Source organism: Eumetopias jubatus, unplaced genomic scaffold, assembly GCF_037043125.1.
Source record: "Eumetopias jubatus isolate StellerSeaLion01/CBP00866 unplaced genomic scaffold, mEumJub1_p1.0 scaffold_2, whole genome shotgun sequence".
Classification (NCBI taxonomy): Eukaryota; Metazoa; Chordata; class Mammalia; order Carnivora; family Otariidae; genus Eumetopias; species Eumetopias jubatus.
The window spans coordinates 33,848,082-33,866,648 of NW_028274808.1; the positions used below are offsets into that span (position 1 = coordinate 33,848,082).

Sequence of the window (18,567 nt, forward strand, 5' to 3'; positions counted from 1 at the left end):
ATATCACTACCTTTATGACTTCTGGTTTATGAAATTTATGAGGCGATCCATTATCGCCTCGTGCATGTTCAATTTTTATTGCTCCATTGACATTTGAAAGAATATTATGTTTGATATATAAGCACTATTAATTATGTTATATGTATTTAACAATATCCTTAATTATTTGCTGACTGAAAGGGACATGTCAAAAGTTTTCATTTATAATTTTGTAGCTTTATCAAATATCTTGCGTTTCCAACACATTTTAAATTATATGTAATATCAATTACTACATAAAGTTACCTATTAAATCTTACTGCTTGATTGTGTCTTTTATCTATATGAAATATTGTCACAGTTAGTGGGTTGGGTTTTTTTGCTTGAAGAGTTTTGAATACTTTGCTTTCGTTTTATTCATACTTGATTGGGATATCTTTGCCCATCTGTCAATTTTCTGTCTAATTTCCTGTTAAATGTGTCTCCTAAAAATATCATGGAGCTGGATTTTTGTTCTCTTATTGATTTAAGAATACATTTTATTTGTTAATTTACCAGGGGAATTTGATTATTCTCCTTTATGGTGATTTGTTTTATTGGTCCTCATAATACTTAGAGATTGAGTTTGCTGCATAACAAAATATCTAAATATAAGTGGGTTAAAAAAAAACAAATGGAAGATAAGTTAGTAAAGAAAAGAAAAGGAAAATGGGTATTAGGCAGGTAAGAGCTCTGTCACAGTCTTAGTTCCTTATCTTACTGGCGAGAGCAGCATTACATGGTGACCATAAATTTTAAGAGACAGAGACTCAAACACTGGGTCCTCCACTTACTACTGTGTTATCTTGGGCAAATTCATTTTTCTAAACTGGATTTAATTCATGCAATATGCATAACCTCCTTTAGAGTATTGAAGGGAGAATTATATGATAATACACGTAAACCATTCAGGGTATGCTAAACATTGACCACTGGCTGATATTTTCATTTATTTGTTAATTTTTATTACTTCTATTTATTTTCTTACATATTTTGACTTGTATAATTCCATTTTTAGTAGGATATCATAGACGTACATGGTAAATCAAGTTCAGAACAAATTTCCCATCCTATATTTCCTCTGTGTATCTCTGCATGTTTTATATTATATCTTCCCCTTGCATGAGATCTTTGGCATGTTTTTCCACCATACCACCCCTCCTTCCTTCCAGAAATTGTTGAATGAATCTGAACATTCAGTTCTAGATTGCTGTTATGTTTTTTTGTTTGTTTGTTTGTTTTTAGCATTATACATCTGGTATAAGAATTTTTTCTTCATATTTGTTTTAGAGTCAAAAATTAATTGTATCAGTTTCATTAGGCACCAGTTTTCTTACATACATGCGTTCTGTTTCTGAATGATTTCTTTTTCTTGAGACTCCCCATATTCATTTGCAAGGGAAGGTGTGGGTGGTATGCTTTCATAACTTGAATGTCTAAAACATTTTTTTTTCCTTGCTGTCACTGGTGAATAACAGTTTTGTTGGGTGGAGGATTTTTGGCTTTCCATCCTTTTTCCTAGAATCTCTGTAAATGCAGTTGTTCAATATCTTCTAGCACTTAAAGCTCCCTGTTAGAGATGAAGCTCATGTGTCTCAGCTTCAAATCCCCCGTCTCCCCTCTGCTTTGTGAAATGAGACCAGGCCTCAGCAATTACCTGCATCCCAGTTTCTCCAACACTGCCAGAACAGTCTTCCATCATCTCCTCGGAGGTACCACCACCAGTCGGGTCAGCTAGGACCCCTCCTCCAAGGTCTGAAACTCAACTCCAAAGGGCACCTCTTTTAAGATGCTAATGTTGATAATCCTGACCTTTTGTTGTTGTTGTTGATTTCCCAGACTTTGGGGTGCAGGTTCTTTCATTTACTGTCTCTATATTATCCCCATCTTCTCCTTTTACCTTTCCAATCCTCCAGTGCTGTTTAACAAATTTTTAGGATCTCACTAGGAACACTAATTGTAATTTGACAAAGTTTAATTACATGTTCTATATTAATGCTTTCATTGAAGGTCATTTTATCTCTTTTCTCTGCTTGAGCCTATTTTTTTACACTTTCCATGTAAATGGCATTTTCTGTTGTCTGCTAATATTCATAAATGAAGGTTTAGAGTATTCAGTGTTCCTTGTTTACTGTGTTGGCTGCTGTTGTGTTCTACAGATACACACATAATTAGCCACCAACTAAATGGGCAGTTTTAAGCCCCACTGTGGAAATCTGTCCCAATTTACTGGGTGTTTTTCTACACAGACAAACACAGGGGATAATGCTATGGCCAACAACTCCACAAACAAGGCTTTCTCTGGGCCAGGTCTCATGTTTTTCAGTTTATTTCTCTGCTTTCCCAGGTGCTTCTGGGAAAAGTAGTGTTGATGCTGCTAGCCAAGTGGTCCACCATCAGCAGCGGTGTGGTGGCAGTCTCCCGCAGGTCCCTCTGGCTTTGTGGCTTTATCTTCAGTGTATGGGCTCAGGTGGAGGGCTTTCTACCCACCCACCCCCGCCCCGTCCGCCCCCAAACAGCCATTCCTTCCAGATTTTGCCTCCCCAACCCAAGGGAAATTTACATGTCTTCTTGAAGTTTCCTCCTATTTTTGCCTGACTCACTGAGCAATGTTCATAAGCTGCTAGCTCCCAGTGCCTGCTTTTGGTTGGGTATACATTTTTCTGTTTGTTATATATTATTTCTGGATAATATTCTTTTGGTTTGTGGCATGAGGTTGGTATTGTTCTTAGTTTCAGTGAAACTAAAATTTTCTCTTTTTCGGAGGGGGGGGTGTAATTTCTGTGGTTTGGAGGATTGCCATCATCTTTCTGGAAGCCTGTCAATATTTGGTTTATACTTGAAGAATCACTTAGTAAGAGAGAAAAAAATCATGTGTAAAGAACAGAAAAATATTTCGTGAAACTATTAATAACTATCAATACTGAGATATATGTATATAATCTCCACATATCCACTCCCAACATCTGTCCTGAGCTGCAAAATACATTTCTAACTGCTGTTAGACCCACAAACTTAGTAATATCTCTATCGACATTTAATGTAGATATTAAAATGGAACTTATAGTGAGAGCAGAGAGCCCAAAGAAATAGATGCCAGTAACTGTCAGGTATTAAGTAAGCTGCAACATTGCCACTTACAAAGCAATTGGAAGAAAACAAGTTGAAGCTCTTAGCCTCTTACCCAATCACATGTAAATTAGGGTAAGTTAGTTCTTTATGAATTTTGGAAAATAACATTTTATTAGATATATCATTGCAAATATTTCTCCCATTCTGCAGGTTGCCTTTTAGTTTTATTGATTATTTCCTTCACTGTGCAGAAACTTTTTATTTTGATGAAGTCCAAATAGTTTATTTTTGCTTTTGTTTCCCTTTCTTCCAGAATCATATCTAGAAAAAAGTTGCTACAGCCCATATCAGAAAGGTTACTGCTTGGGGCGCCTGGGTGGCTCAGTTGGTTAAACGACTGCCTTCGGCTCAGGTCATGATCCTGGAGTCCTGGGATCGAGTCCCACATCGGGCTCCCTGCTCAGCGGGGAGTCTGCTTCTCCCTCTGACCCTCTTCCCTCTCCTGCTCTCTCTCATTCTCTCTCTCTCAAATAAATAAATAAAATCTTAAAAAAAAAAAAAAGAAAGGTTACTGCTTGTGTTCTCCTTAGGATTTTTATGGTTTCAAGTTTCACAATCAGGTCTTTAATCTATTTTGAATTTATTTTTTTGTAAGAAATGGGTCCAGTTTCATTCTTTTGCACGTTGCTGTCCAGTTTTCCCAACATCATTTGTTGAAGAGAATTTCCATTGGATATTCTTTCCTGCTTTGTTGAAGACTAATTTACTATATAGTTGTGGGTTCATTTTTGGGTTTTCTATTTTGTTCCAATGATCTATGTGTCTATTTTTGTGCCAGTACTTTTTGATTACTACAGGTTTGTAATACAACTTGAAGTCCAGAATTGTGATGCCACCAGCTTTGCTTTGCTTTTTCAAGGTTGTTTTGGCTGTTGAGTCTTTTGTGGTTCCGTACAAATTTTAGGACTGTTTATTCTATTTCTGTGAAAAATGCTGTTGGTGTTTTGATAGAGATTGCATTAAATGTGTAGATTCCTTTGGTAGTTTAGACATTTTAACAATATTTGTTCTTACAATCCATTCCATGGGCATGGAATGGTTTTCCATTTCTTTGTGTTGTCATCAGTTTCTTTCAACAGTATTTTATAGTTTTCAGAGTACAGGTCTTTTACCTATTTAGTTAGGTTTATTCCTAGATACCTTACTGTTCTTGATGGAATTGTAAATGGGATTGATTCCTTAATTTCTCTTTCTGCTGCTTCGTTATTGGTGTATAGAAAAGCAATAGATTTCTGTGCACTGGTTTTGTATCCTGTGACTTTACTGAATTTATCAGTTTTAGGAGCTTTGGGGTGGCATCTTTTGTTTTTTTTATATAGAATATCATGTCATCTGCAAATAGTGAAAATTTTACTTCTTCCTTGCCAATTTGGATGCCTTTTATTTATTTTTGTTGTCTGATTGCTGAGGCTGGAACTTCCAATACTATGTTAAATCACAGTGCTGAGAGTGGACATCCTTGTCTTGTTCCTGACCATAGAGGAAAAGTGCTCAGTTTTTCCCGTTTGAGGATGATATTAGCTGTGGGTTTTTCATATATGACCTTTATTATGTTGAGGTATGTTCCCTCTAAACCTACTTTGTTGTTTTTTTTTTTATCATGAATGAATGTTTTACTTTGTCAAATGCTTTTTGTTTTGTATTGCATCTATTGAAATAATCTTATGGTTCTTATCCTTTCTTTTATTAATGTGGTATATTATGTTGATTGATTTCGAATATTGAGCCACCCTTGTAACCCAGGAATAAATCCCACTTGATCGTGGTGAGTGATTTAAAGAACTTATAAAACTCAACACCTGAAAAACAAATAACCCAATTAAAAAATGGGCAGAAGACATGAGTTTTTTCGAAGAAGACACAGATGGCCAACAGACCCATGAAAAGATGCTCAACATCACTGATCATTAGGGAAATACAAATCAAAACAACAAGAAAATATCACCTCACAACTGTCAGAATGCCTAAAATCAACAACAGGAGGAACAACAGGTGCTGGCAAGGATGTGGAGACGGGAACCCTCTTACACTCCTGGTGGGAATGCGGATGGTGCAGCCACTCTAGAAAGCAGCATGGAGTTTCCCCAGAAAGTTAAAAATAGAGCTACCCTATGACCCAGCAATTGCACTACTAGGTATTTACAAAAAAAAAAAAAAAATTCAAAGGGATACATGTACCCCATTGTTTCAGCAGCATTATCTACTATAGCCAAATTATGGAAACAGTCCAAGTACCCATCAACTGATGAATGGATAAAGAAGATGTAGTATATATGTAGTATATATTTATTCAGCCATAAAGAAGAATGAAATCTTGCCATTTGCCACAACATGGATGGAACTAGAGGGTATTATGCTAAGCAAAATAAGTCAGAGAAAGACAAATACCATATGATTTCACTCATATGTGGAATTTAAAAAACAAAAGAAGTGAGCAAAGGGGAGAAAAAGAGGAGGCAAACCAAGAAACAGACTCTTAACTATAAAGAACAAACTGATGGTACCCAGAGGGGAGTTGGGCGGGGGGAATGGGTGAAACAGGTGATGAGGATTAAGGAGTGCACTTGTGATGAGCCCTGGGTGATGCATGAAAGTGCTGAATCACTATATTGCACATCTGAAACTAATGTTACACTCTATGTTAACTAACTGGAATTTAAATAAAAACGTTAAAAGAATTAAGTGAAGTTGGAGATAGAAGAGGATTTTTAGAACAAGTTCTGTGTGGCAGAGGTGTGGGTGTGCTTTTGTCTCATGTCAAGCCTAGGGAAAGAGGCTTAAGAGGTACCACTCAGAATTTTCAGTTTGCATCTCTTGGAATGCTGGGGACACAGAGGACTGACATCTGCCTCATTTGTGATAAGGGGCCTTTGAGCTAGCTGCTCTATGCAGAAGTTGTCACACTGAAGGTAATCTGTCCTTCTACTATCTGTTGAGGCAAAGAATGCCTGAGTTGTTCCAGTGGCCAGATTTGGGTCGCATGTGAGAGTTTTCTCTTACCTGCTTAAGTAGGCATCTGAAGTGGTACGGGTCCCAGCAGAATAAAGGCATATGAGGTGTACTGAGAAAAGAGTTGTAACCAACCAGTTCAAGACCATGTTTCCACTCAATCCAAGGGAACTGCAAAATGGGACCATTTTTTATCCCCACTGCAACCCTTCTCCCTGCTGCCCTTTCATTTCTGATCCCCTTTACTTTAAGGTGACCTGAAAAGTCATGGAGGCTGCAAAAGATTTTATTCAAATGCCTTGATGGTTTTGAAGGGGTAAGCTTCTGATTACATTGACAAACCAAGCACATTGCTGTTAAAAGCACTCGTTTTCTTTTCCTCACTTACAGCACATCCCCTCCTGTCAAAATCCTGACTATCCTTTAGATGGACTTGTTGGAACTGTTTCTTCTATAGTATCACAGGCAATTCAAGTCCAGAGCCTATATCCAATAGCCCTCATTCCCAGCATGTAATACAGTATATAACACATATTAAGCACTTCATAAATGTTTGATGAGTGAAGGAATGAATAAATGATAGGACTTCTTGAGCAGATGGAGGGACAAGCTGTTTATTCTAAAGTATGTGGGAATTTAAATTATATAAGTAAAATGAGTGGGTGTATGTCATTTATTGAATACCCAGTAAAGGTCCAATCAGTTTTTCTTGAATGAATGAATGAATGAATGCTAACATAAATAAATGTGAAAAATGACTACATATACATAGGCAAGGTTAAAAGAGAAAACACAATTTTGTTGGTTTGTTTATTCATCTATATGTAGATATAGATATAAATAAAATGATTTGCACATTGGCTGGCTTTTTTTCTTTCTTTCCAGGTGATCCTTGTATTTGTACTAAGCATTGGGTCTCTAATAATCTATTTCATCAACTCTTCTGAGTGAGTAAAATCCCCAGTCACCCTTGTCTGCTATGTCAGTAGGTTGCCAGCTAATTTGGAATTTTCTGTCAGGAATAATGCTTAACATGCTTTTAGACATACCCACACACAAACTCATAAAAAAGGATAAGTGTTCCCCACCCAAGAAGTACTACACCCAATTCCACAAAAAAATGCACGAGTTTCCCCTGTATCCTGTCATCATGAATTGCTAGGGGCTGTGGTGCTGTACACAGGTCTATTCTAGAGTGTCAGAGACTAGAAGCCTCCAGCTGTGGTCTCCAACCTTGGTCTCCACTGAGGAGGGTGTTCTATGCCTTTGGAGTCCTTATGTGTTGAAACAGAAGTTCTTTAGTTGTTTCAGAGTTTCTCATAGGTTTCAAACAACTTTGGATGGTTTTGAGAAAGGAAAATGCTAGACCTCACCTGGGATAAAGGAGCACATTATTGTCTGCTCTTCTCTAAAGCCATTCTCTTCTATGCCCAAGCTAGTACAGTTTCTTGGACACAACCCAATCTAATATGAACTCCACACTGATCAGCTAGCTAGGAATTACACTGGATTTCCAGCTGAAGTAAAATTGGGACTACAGGGCCACTGAAGTCAGACTATTTTAGAAAGACTAGGGAAACTAACAGTCTTTGTTTTGTGAACTCCTTACTGATCTTTTAGGAAATTTTCCTTAAATTTGGATCAGATCAATCCATTTGACTTAGAGTAGCTCTGTATCAGAGGGGTATAGAAGCCAAAATGTCCTGGCCGGGTAGATGGTTTTGCAAACCAAGAGGAGCCATGTGTCTTGGACTAACCAATCATGGTGAATAAATACAACACTGACTACTCTTTCTCTTCATTTGGTCTTGTATAGTCAGAGCTTTTAAAATGTACATCTTTATACATTGCTCTTGTTTCTTTTCCAGCCCTGTTGGAAGCTGTTCTTCATATGAAGACAAAACCATCCCTATTGATTTGACTTTCAATGTGTTCTTTAGTTTCTATTTTGGGTTGAGAGTAAGTATCTATGGAAAGAGGGAGTAAACAGATGAACACAACAGGTGCCACTCAAAGAGGTCTATGTGTGTCTTCATTGTACTATCTGCCTATGTTTTCAGGCTCTAAAACTAGAGGGTCTGTGCCCTAAATTGTCCAATGTACAAAGAGGCATGAAAACTCTCTCTTGCCCTTGAAACTGTATCTTGGCCAAAAATCCCAATGCAAATGAAAATGATTCCTTTTTAAATATCATCACCCTGTCACGCTGTCCTCCTTATTGGCTTCCCACCTACCACCGAGAAAGCTTTGCTAATAACCACAAACTAGCAAACCTGAGTAATAGCCTCTGAAAATGTCATTGATTCCACTGATGGCATACGTGCCGTATAACTGTATAAAATGTTTGCATATCTTTGTTTCATTTTTGTTATACTAATTTATTAAATAGTTCTCTCATTCCACAGGAATTTATTGAGGATCCATCCTAGATCTAGATTTCATTGTATTTATCCATCCCATGTTTATGGGAGAGACTGTATGTGTGTGTGTGTGTGTGTGTGTATACACACATGCAAGTGTATATGTGTATGTATCTGTGTATATAGACATATGTAATGTGTGTGTGTATGCTCTGTATTTTTATGACCTTCCTTCAAAACTTAACTCTGACCGCACTGACCATCAAAATCTTTTTAGAGTAACCTCCCTCTGGAAATGCTTACTGGAAATAGGGAAGCTCCGACACGGGGTTTGGCCAGCCAACTTTCTAGATAGTTGTGCTTTTTCCATTGAAGGCCACCCTAAATCTTCATTGCTCACAAACAGGAGGCTTTATCTAGGCAATTATATAAATCAGAGAGTTCTAGGAGCAGAAGAAAGGTCAAAGTGTTTATTCTGAAGTGTGAGAGTTAAGATCTGTTGAGTAAAATGGGTTCATGTTCATTTATTGAACACGCACTAAATGTAGGTTTCTAATAGAATGAGATTAAAGCTTCACTGGATGAGTGAAATGTCGCTGAATAAAGCCACTCTTATGTTCATTTTAAAATTGTCGAGGGTAACAGAATTTGGGGTCTTTTGTTTCTATTTCATAGTTTGTGGCAGCCGATGACAAGATCAAGTTCTGGTTGGAGATGAATTCAATTGTAGACATCTTTACCATTCCACCAACCTTTATTTCTTATTATTTGAAGAGTAATTGGCTAGGTAAGTGTGCTGTGGGAATCAGGAGCAATTTCTAAAAAAAAAAAAAAATCTTCCACATTCACTCATAAGTACCCTTCATTTTCCTTTAAAGCCTAAATGCCATTTAAAAAAATTTATCGTCATGATTATATGGTTTTGTAATATATTTTCAGAACTTATTTTTTTTAAACTCAGTACCTGGTGATATACCTGATACAGAGTAGGTGACAGTAGCTGTTTATTGTTTATGGACTGACTCATCCACAACCTGAGCGGCAAGGCCCAATCATCCCATCCCCCTGCAGCCCCTCTATGCTGGAATCCCACAGGGACTGGAAGATGAAAAACCTCCCTGGGTCTTTAAAAGCTCTAAATCATCCTTTCCAGACAGGCTGTTAAAGATTTATTTAATTATTTTGTTTTTAATGTGGATGCATGGACAGCACGTGAGCATTATGTGGCTTTTATCAGTTTTTATGGAATTTTATATTATTATCTATTACCTATCAAATATTCCTTGCGGTCCCAATTCTCAAACTATGTAAAGTAAAACATCATGCAAAAACTGAAGAGCAGATCGCAGAGATTCTGCAGTCAGGAGTTTAAGTGGTTTATGAGTAATTGCCTGTTCTAAAGAGGAGTTCAATAGAGTAAAATGTTAAGTAGTGTTTATTATACATGAGCTATGCTTCCTCAGGCTTTATATTATTAGCTCAACAGCCCTATGAGGTAGGGACTTATAATTCCCATTTTGCAGATGAGGAACTACAGAAGTTAAGGGAACTGCTTTAGATTACAATAGCTGTTTAGTGTCAGGGCCAGGATTTGAACTAGAGGTCATGCTCTTAAACTTCTGGTGTGTTGTATTTGAGCATCTCTAGGAGAGGAAGAGTAGAAATAGTCCCAATGGTGTTATAACACAGAGTGCTCCCTGAAGTGACCCTCTCCTTTTGGCAGATTTCTCCTTTTGATTGCTTTGTAGGTTTACGGTTCTTAAGAGCTTTGCGGCTGCTAGAACTCCCTCAAATCCTGCAAATTCTCCGAGCCATCAGAACCAGGTAAATGCTAGCCCTGCCTTAAGTCCTGCTTACTTCCTGGTTTGGATTAGGAAATTAAAATGTAAACTGAACCTTCAACTCATTTCCCATCAGAATTTCAGTGCAAATCCCGTGAAATCCCTTAGCTCCCACGGTACTATTCACTCACTCACTCTCATTGTATTAACATCATATGCTGGCTGAGAACTTTGTCATCACTTGAAAGAGTTTGTTTCTTCTTTGTTTTGCAGAGCTATGATGTACAAGTCCATTTAGACTTTAATTCTGCCTCTCCCCTCAAAAAAATTTTAAAAGTAATTCAGAGGCTTTGGTTCTACATACTTGCTATCATGAATCACATCTCTTCTGTCTAGGAATGTAAGACCAATTTCTCTGAGCATGAGGTACCCAGTAGCAGCCGTGAAACTGCTTACAAAAACAGAGCCACCTAAATGTCTCCAAAAAAAAAATCCAAACTATCTTGAGCAGCAATACTTCTAAAGTTTTAAGCAGTTTGGTTTAATGTTACCCACTGAAAATCTCCATGTCTCTATGTTCTCCCTAGAAGCATCAAATTTTATAGGCCATTGGATTTCACTGCTAAGTGTTCATGGTTTACGGAGCAGTCGGGACTGGGCTGTTCTTGTGTAACAGGTGGCCCTACCTGAAAACCATAGAAATTTCAGCTAAACTCTAGAGCTTTACTTAGGAAACAGGAGCTTATCTGATCCCCTTCACTCAAAGATCCTTGTATGAGTTTAGCAATATGTCATTTTTGCGATCTACTCAAAATTCCATTTTGCAAACCCATTCTCTGGATTCCTAGGATACTGCACTTTGTATAGTTACTTTAGACAATGTAGAAATCTATCAAATTTATTCTATGATGATACACATATTTTTAAAAACAATCTAATATCAGGCTAGTGAATGTCATAGCAACTTGTAAAGATTTTGAACAAGTGTGTGTCACTGGCTATGTTAAGAGCTGGCCATCTCTGACTCTAATGTGTATATGAATCAAATAGAGGATGTAGATCTATAGATCAGGGGTGGGGTCTGGGATCCTGCATTTCTAATAATGCTCCCAGGTTAGCGCACCATTGCTTCTGGCACAGAAGAGTAGCCAGATTTTAGAGGATGGGGTATTGTGTTTTTCTGGAACCTGTCAGAACCCGACAGTTTTTTGTCTTTCTTCCTCTAGCAATGCAGTGAAGTTTTCCAAACTGTTATCAATAGTCCTCAGTACCTGGTTCACTGCTGCAGGTTTCATTCACCTGGTAAGCATCTCATCAAACTCTCTAATCTTGCTGGTCAGCATGAACATCTTTTCTTTTAAAAATTCAGCCAAACCTTCTGAACTCCTGTCTCACTGTGTGAGGTTTATCATTTTACTTCCCCTTTGTGGGTCTTCTGCACCCCCGTATTTTCACAAATACATATTTCCTGCACTCAGGATATCTATGTTCCTTCTTTCAACTTTCAAAACTTGCTCTCAGGAAAGGATCTAATAAGCTTACCCTTCAAAAGAATAAGCAATAGATGAATCTTATTGCTTTATCTTCATAGAGGTCTCAGCATTTTGCAAAAAAATAAAAAGTCAAAGAAATGAAGGCAGTGAGAGATTTTAACACTGATGAAGCTGGAGAGTTGTGGGAGAGGAATTGGTGAGTAGCTAAGGGGAGCTTTGGGATTTTTTTAGTTCTCCTGAAGTCTATCTGCATATATAGCTGCCTCCTTTGCCTGTAGGAAAGGCTCATTCTTATCTCACGTAATCAGCTTTATAATAAATAGATTTCAACAATAAGGAACAAACACCTGGACTTTATTACTTGAGGACAGTTGAGAAGCAGTCATTAAAAATGCAGAAATTGAAGTAGGATCTTAAAAACAGAGGTCTTTGAGGAAAACAAAACAAAACAAAAAATACAGCAGGCATATTTTCTCTTGAGTCCTTATTTCAAAATTAATTAAAACATTAACAATAAAAAAGAAAAAAATTTGAAGTTACCATCTTCAGCTGAAAACAAAATGTCAAACACCAAATGCAAACCATGATATGAACCTTTAAAGAAATCTAAAACCAGCCGCATCCCTCCTTAGTCCTCAAGCAGGAGAGAAATTGCCCTGAGAGAAGATCAGAGCAATACAAGCAGATTCTGGATCTAGAGTATTGCACCTGGGTGCATGGGCCCACCATGGGAGCAGCAATCATCAGTGTCCTTCTGAAGATCTGTTGGTAATCACAGGATGGTAGACAAGAGAGTGCTACAGGAGAAACCATGGTAACGGGAATTTTTCACCTTCAGTAGCAGTTCTAATGAAGGGCTCTTGGGCTGAATGTGGCCCATCAACATATTTTATTTGACCTAATTAGTTTGTATTTTCTGTTCTATTTTTTTATTGCTTGCTCACTTTTATGGTGAACTCACATAAAATCTCAGATTTCTGGATTCTTTGGGAAAATACAAAGTTCTGGCTATCCATTCTCCCAAGGCCACCAATAGTCCTAGTGGAAGACTAGCTGCTCCCTGTTAATAGCATGTGCTCTTGAGTTAGAAACAGTTTCAACCAGGCTTACTTGAATCAAAGTCTCTTGCTCAAACTTTCTAAACATGTGAACATGTGCCCTTGTTGGGCTTCTAGTCACCCAAGTGAGGAGACCTTCAATGAAGGATGCATGTAGAGAAAGATGGAGAAGCAACCAGATGGCTTGTGATGTAAGGGGATCCACTGTAAGTCACCCCAACATTTGTTGAAAACCTATAAGAGCTAGATCCCAGAGCAAAGAAAATGGCAGATTTTCTTGGGGAAGGATATTTGAAATGACAAATCAAAATGAAAGCTATAATTGTCCCAGCTCACCATCTTCACATATACTTATTGGCCTTCAGCTAAAAGTTGATATGATTAAAAGGTGAGTATTAACCAGAAAGAAATCAGGATGGTGCCCATGCTTAAATTCTGCCAAAAATAGTAAGGAGGTGTGGTAGAGAATAGACATCAGTATATAACAACAGTTCTTTAATGTAATAGAAGAATAACAATTACAAGATAATTTGTCCAAGTAAACAAAGGAAAAGTTAAGAAACAAAGCACATCCATATTTGAGAAAAAATGCAAATAAAAGGCTTTAAAAACTAAAAATACTAATTTAAACAAAATATATAAGGTTTAAAATAAAGGATTATTAATCAGCAGCAGGAGTTGGAAAAATGGACTGAATGATATCAGAAAAAAAGGAAAAAGTATTACTAGAGCTGAAAACTACATTAGAGAGAACCAAAATATAATCAATGTGACAGAAACATGCTCAGGAACATGGTGGACAAGTTTGCGGCAAAAACATTGACATGGAAAAGAACAAAGGTACTCCAAGCAATGTTGATTGAACAAACTATAAAATTAGTGTTCCTGAAGAAAAGAACACGACAAATGGCACCAGAAAAATGCTTTAAAATAAAAATATAAATAAATAAACAAAAATATAAAAAATATATATGTTTACATATAAACATATTATATATAAAAATATATAAATAAAAATAAAATCTGTGGATTAAAGGGTGCACTGTATCCCAGGGAAAATGACCCTGAATTATATATTCCAATCATATTCTGGAGCAGTTTACTGACCTTTAAGAATAAGGAGAGAATCCAAGCAGAAGAAAGCAAAGTCTATATAAGAGGGAGTCATGAAACCAGCCTCAAATTTCTTGTCAACATCAATCAATACCAAAGGTGATAGAGTAGAGTCTGCAAAGTTGTGTGAAAGTATAGCCTATCCTGCCATTTTAAGTACTCAAGAGAAAATAGCACCCATGGGTCCCTTTTAAAAATGTATCTTGATATAAAATCCAGCCCCATAGGAGATGAATCAAAACCAGGAGCTCAGGAAAGAGGAAACCATGAAATAAAGTAGAGGTGGTGATTATTGAATGAATTAGAAGTAGATTAAGATGTAACTGAGGGAATTACGGTTGCAGACTTCACACACATGTACAATATAAAGATAACATAACTTGTGCAAATGGTGGGGAGGTGAAGAGGAGATGGGAGAGCATCCTTGTGTCCTCCTCTATAGCATTTATTATTCTAACAACATGAAGTTTTAGAACATAGCATTTCAGTTTTGAAAGATGGAGTTAAAAATAGAAAATAATTCAGTATCTTAACATTGGTCCATAGTCCTTTACCTTAACTTAGTTTATTTCCCATCTGGGACTGATGGGTCTATGCTCACATGGTTAGAAGGAAGAGCAGAGTGGACAAGTAGGCCAGCAGGAGGCTGCCAAATCTGGGAGAGGGGCTGGGAGAGAAAGAGGGGAGGAGGATGAAACACTAAATACTCCCAAAGAGAGTGAGCTAAACCTTAAAGCATGATTTAACTTGTGAAGGAGAATTCCAGGTTGAAATAAATTTAGTTTTTGTTTATATAAAATGTGCCAGGATAGGATTGAATCCCTGTCCTGAGATGATGCTATAAAAGACACTGTGGGGTTTTAGCTTGAAACTATCTCAAGCAACTCTTTTGATCCTGGGGAGATGTATATGACTCAAATACGTATATATGACTTAATCTGTGTGGTTTAAACTGGTTTTCTTATAATATACTAGTCTCAGAGAACAGTGAAGACTACAGAAGTTAGTGGAAGCAGGTTAGTAGACTTTGCAACAAAATCCACTGCCAGCCACGGGAGTTAAATATAGATGTATGATCCCTTTCTTATTTTGGTGTAGGTATTATAGGAGTCCATACCCTTAACCTACCCATCAAACTTAAGAAAAGGTCACTTTTAGGGATACCTGCATGGCTAAGTCAATTAAGCATCTCACTTCAGCTCAGGTCATGATCTCAGGGTCCTGGGATCATAAACCCCACATTGGGCTCCCCACTGTGGGGAGTCTGCTTCTCCATCTCCCTCTGCCCCTCCCCCATTCCGGCTCTCTCTCTCTCTCTCTCTCTCTCTCTTTCTCTCAAATAAATAAATAAAATCTTAAAAAAAAACTTAAGAAAAGGTCACTTTTAAAAAGTGATCAAATACCTGAATGAACAATGTTATTTCTAATTTCTGTTTCACTTCTTAACACTGAAACAAAAAACCTACTTTCCTCAGGCATCTCTAACACTTTATCATTTTTGTGCTAAACAGAAATGGAACACATAGGAAATATGTAGCTATTTGGAAAAAAAAGTCTAAAAATGGAAAAAGGAAAGTTGTATACATTACATAGTTATTATTATGTATGATATATATCATATTTATGTTTATGTATATACTATAAATATGAAGTATAGTGTCATTACCTAAGTTACTCATTTTATTTAATATAAAAAAGATAATCTAATAAATTTAGTTTTCTTAAAATGTGAAGACTTAGGGAGAAATCAGAGGAAATATTCTTCAGAGTTTTTTTTTAATCACTGAAAAGATTTTTTTTTTGGAGGTGGAAAATAACCTGGAAAAATTTTTTGTTTGCTTTTCCTTAGACACTAGCCTTCATGTGCTTAAGCTCATTGAAATGAAGTGCTCATGTAAGTGCTTCTTCTTTTTTTTTAAGTGCTTCTTTTTTAATGATAATCCTGAGCTAGTGGAAAATGATAATAAATAATAATTGCTCGATCTGAGAGCCTTTGGAGTCTCATGACTCTTGCATGTTATGATTTGACCAAATGAAGAGAAAGGGATATGGGCAGCCAATCCCCTAGTGGAGCACTGAAAATGTGGGCTCAAGCTACATGTCACCACAGAGTTCAGCAGTAATCACAATGAAGGAACACAAGACTTCACAATCACTACCCACACTTCGCAAACACTTTAGTGCAACCTGGGAATCACTTAATACTTCGTTTGGATTGAATTAAGTGAAACTAGTCCAGTGTTTCGCCTATTCTTTATAAACTTGCCCTTGGATTCCATTCAGAGAACTTTCCTGAATCTTCTCTCTTTGGACAGGTGGAAAATTCTGGTGATCCCTGGCTCAAAGGTAGAAATTCACAGAATATATCATATTTTGAGTCTATTTACCTGGTCATGGCAACAACGTCAACTGTTGGCTTTGGAGATGTGGTAGCCAAGACATCCCTAGGACGGACCTTCATCATGTTTTTCACTCTGGGGAGTTTGGTGAAGAATATTTTTAATATCTTTGAATATACCTACATAAACCAAAAACATATAGTTAATGGTGAGAAATAAAACAATATAGATTTGAGTGTGAATGTTGCATTGTTCAGAGCAGGTGTCAAATGAAAATGGAAAGATATTTAGAGCCCATATTTTCCAAACTGCATCCCCTGGGGCTCATGACATAATTGCTTGATTGCCAAGGATGAGGATGGCAGATGAAGGAGAGCAGACTTTCCTTATTAGCCTCTACATTGAATTGAGCAACCCTATATTCCATTATCTTTGGCCATCAGACTAAAGTCTTTCTTCCAAAGAGAAAGAAGGGCATTTGAGATTTGATTTGAAGAAAATTCTGTTCTTTCCAGACCAAATGAGTAAGTTCTCTCTGAACTAACATTCTATTTCAGATATGTGAACATCTGTACTTGGTTCAGGAGTGTGTCATGGTCAAAGGAAACCTCCTTTTCTTTTAGTGACTTTAATTTCAATCCCTTAAAAACCACTAACAGAATTCTACCTTACTGATATTCCTCTGTCCACATTGTTACATCCCCTCATTTCATTCATTTTTCCTGAACCCCTTTCTGTCCCACATGCTTTTTTTTTTTTTCTAAGGCCTCAAGTAGTACCAACTCAAAGAGTCTGAAAGGCAGTTAGATGTGACTACAGGACAAAATGGGCAGGAAGGTTGCCCTACTGCTTGTCTTTGCTTTCATCATTTTGAATGTTGGAAAGCATTTTATTCAATTTAAACCAAATCCGAAGGTTGAAGTAAGGAAGAAAAAAATGGTCTGCCTTTTAAAAACAGTTCACAGTCACACCCCTCCTGGATAAGAGAAAGTTTTATGTACCTTCTTCTCCTTTATAATCAGAATTTTGGACTACCCTTGAAAATAAAGACACCTAAGATTTTATTTGCTGATTGTTTTAGATCCTATTTGCAAATTATGTCCCTGAAATGGTGGAACTTTTTGCTAACAAGAGGAAATATACCAGTTCCTATGAAGTAGTCAAAGGGAAGAAGTAAGTATAGCTTTCAGGTACAATTTCTACAGTTTGAGAAATCCTACTAGTCACATATCCCTTTCTAAACACCTATCACCTGGCATAGGTGAATATATTGGCAAGTCCTTCATTCAGCTAAGAGGGTTGCACTAAAATAAATACCACAAGAAAATATTTGTTATTTGATAATCACTGCTATATAGATGCTTAGCCCTTAGTAAGTCAACTAAAATGACAGATAATGTTGTCATTCCTTATCAAGTATTGATTGTAGCAATACTTCTACATCTCTTACCACTAACTCTTCTCTTAAATCTATTCCTAACTGTCCTATTCATTTTAATCATATGGTTAACTAACGGCTAACTTCACATAATAGATCAAATTAAAACCACAGTTCAAATTTAAAATAATGACTTCAATTCTGTTGTGTTGGCCCAAATCTCCCTACGCCATATGGGAGCTCATTCACAGACAGAGGTTTGCTAGGGGGAAGAGCAATTTCCACATCTTCTACAATACTTCATAGATCACCTGTTTTGTCCATGTCACAGATACCTGTTCCAGAAGGGAGACAGAGTTGGTGTTGTTTTTTTACCCTATTTCTCTGTGATGTGTTACTTCAGTTTCCATTATGGTTTTCACATCTAAGAAGGAGAGAATGGATTGGAGATCTTAAATTTGAAGCAATTATTTTTTATTTGGTCTCCATCTGCTATAGAGGAAACAGGTACAGTAAAGACAAACTGTCTTGGAGTGGTCTCAGCACAACTGGAAGAAGGATTGACCTAGGAGTCCAAAGGAGAAAGTAAAAATAATAATAATAATAATAATAATAATAATAATAATGAAACGAGTGAAAAACAAATATTGAAAACAATGAAATGAACTAGATAAGCCAAAGTCTGATCCAATTTATCACAGGAAAGGAATGCGGAACACATGCCAAAGTAGCCCAAAAGGTCTGGAAAATTTAAGGTTAAATTAAGCTGAAAGTACACTTTTGGTTTCCCTAAATGAGTAACAGAGGGAAAAATAGCTTCTTTAAATGCATGAAACTCAAGGAAATTGACAGCTATTTTTCACTGTAAAAGTTACGTGCATAGATTTTTGCACCTGTCCCAGATGTCTCTCCATTAGACTCACTTTTTTGTAGGGACTAGATAATT

The 18,567-nt window shown here is 36.9% G+C and overlaps 1 protein-coding gene across 1 annotated transcript in view; it reads left to right on the forward strand.

Annotated features, from left to right (window-relative positions):
• KCNU1 (potassium calcium-activated channel subfamily U member 1) overlaps window positions 1-18,567 on the forward strand; it is a 154,993-nt gene that overhangs the window by 11,620 nt on the left and 124,806 nt on the right. Inside the window, exons 3-9 of the mRNA XM_088021308.1 lie at window positions 6,985-7,046; window positions 7,968-8,058; window positions 9,135-9,246; window positions 10,208-10,283; window positions 11,467-11,542; window positions 16,220-16,390; window positions 17,325-17,416. Coding sequence (XP_087877434.1) covers window positions 6,985-7,046; window positions 7,968-8,058; window positions 9,135-9,246; window positions 10,208-10,283; window positions 11,467-11,542; window positions 16,220-16,390; window positions 17,325-17,416 — 680 coding nt within the window. The remainder of the gene's footprint in view (window positions 1-6,984; window positions 7,047-7,967; window positions 8,059-9,134; window positions 9,247-10,207; window positions 10,284-11,466; window positions 11,543-16,219; window positions 16,391-17,324; window positions 17,417-18,567) is intronic.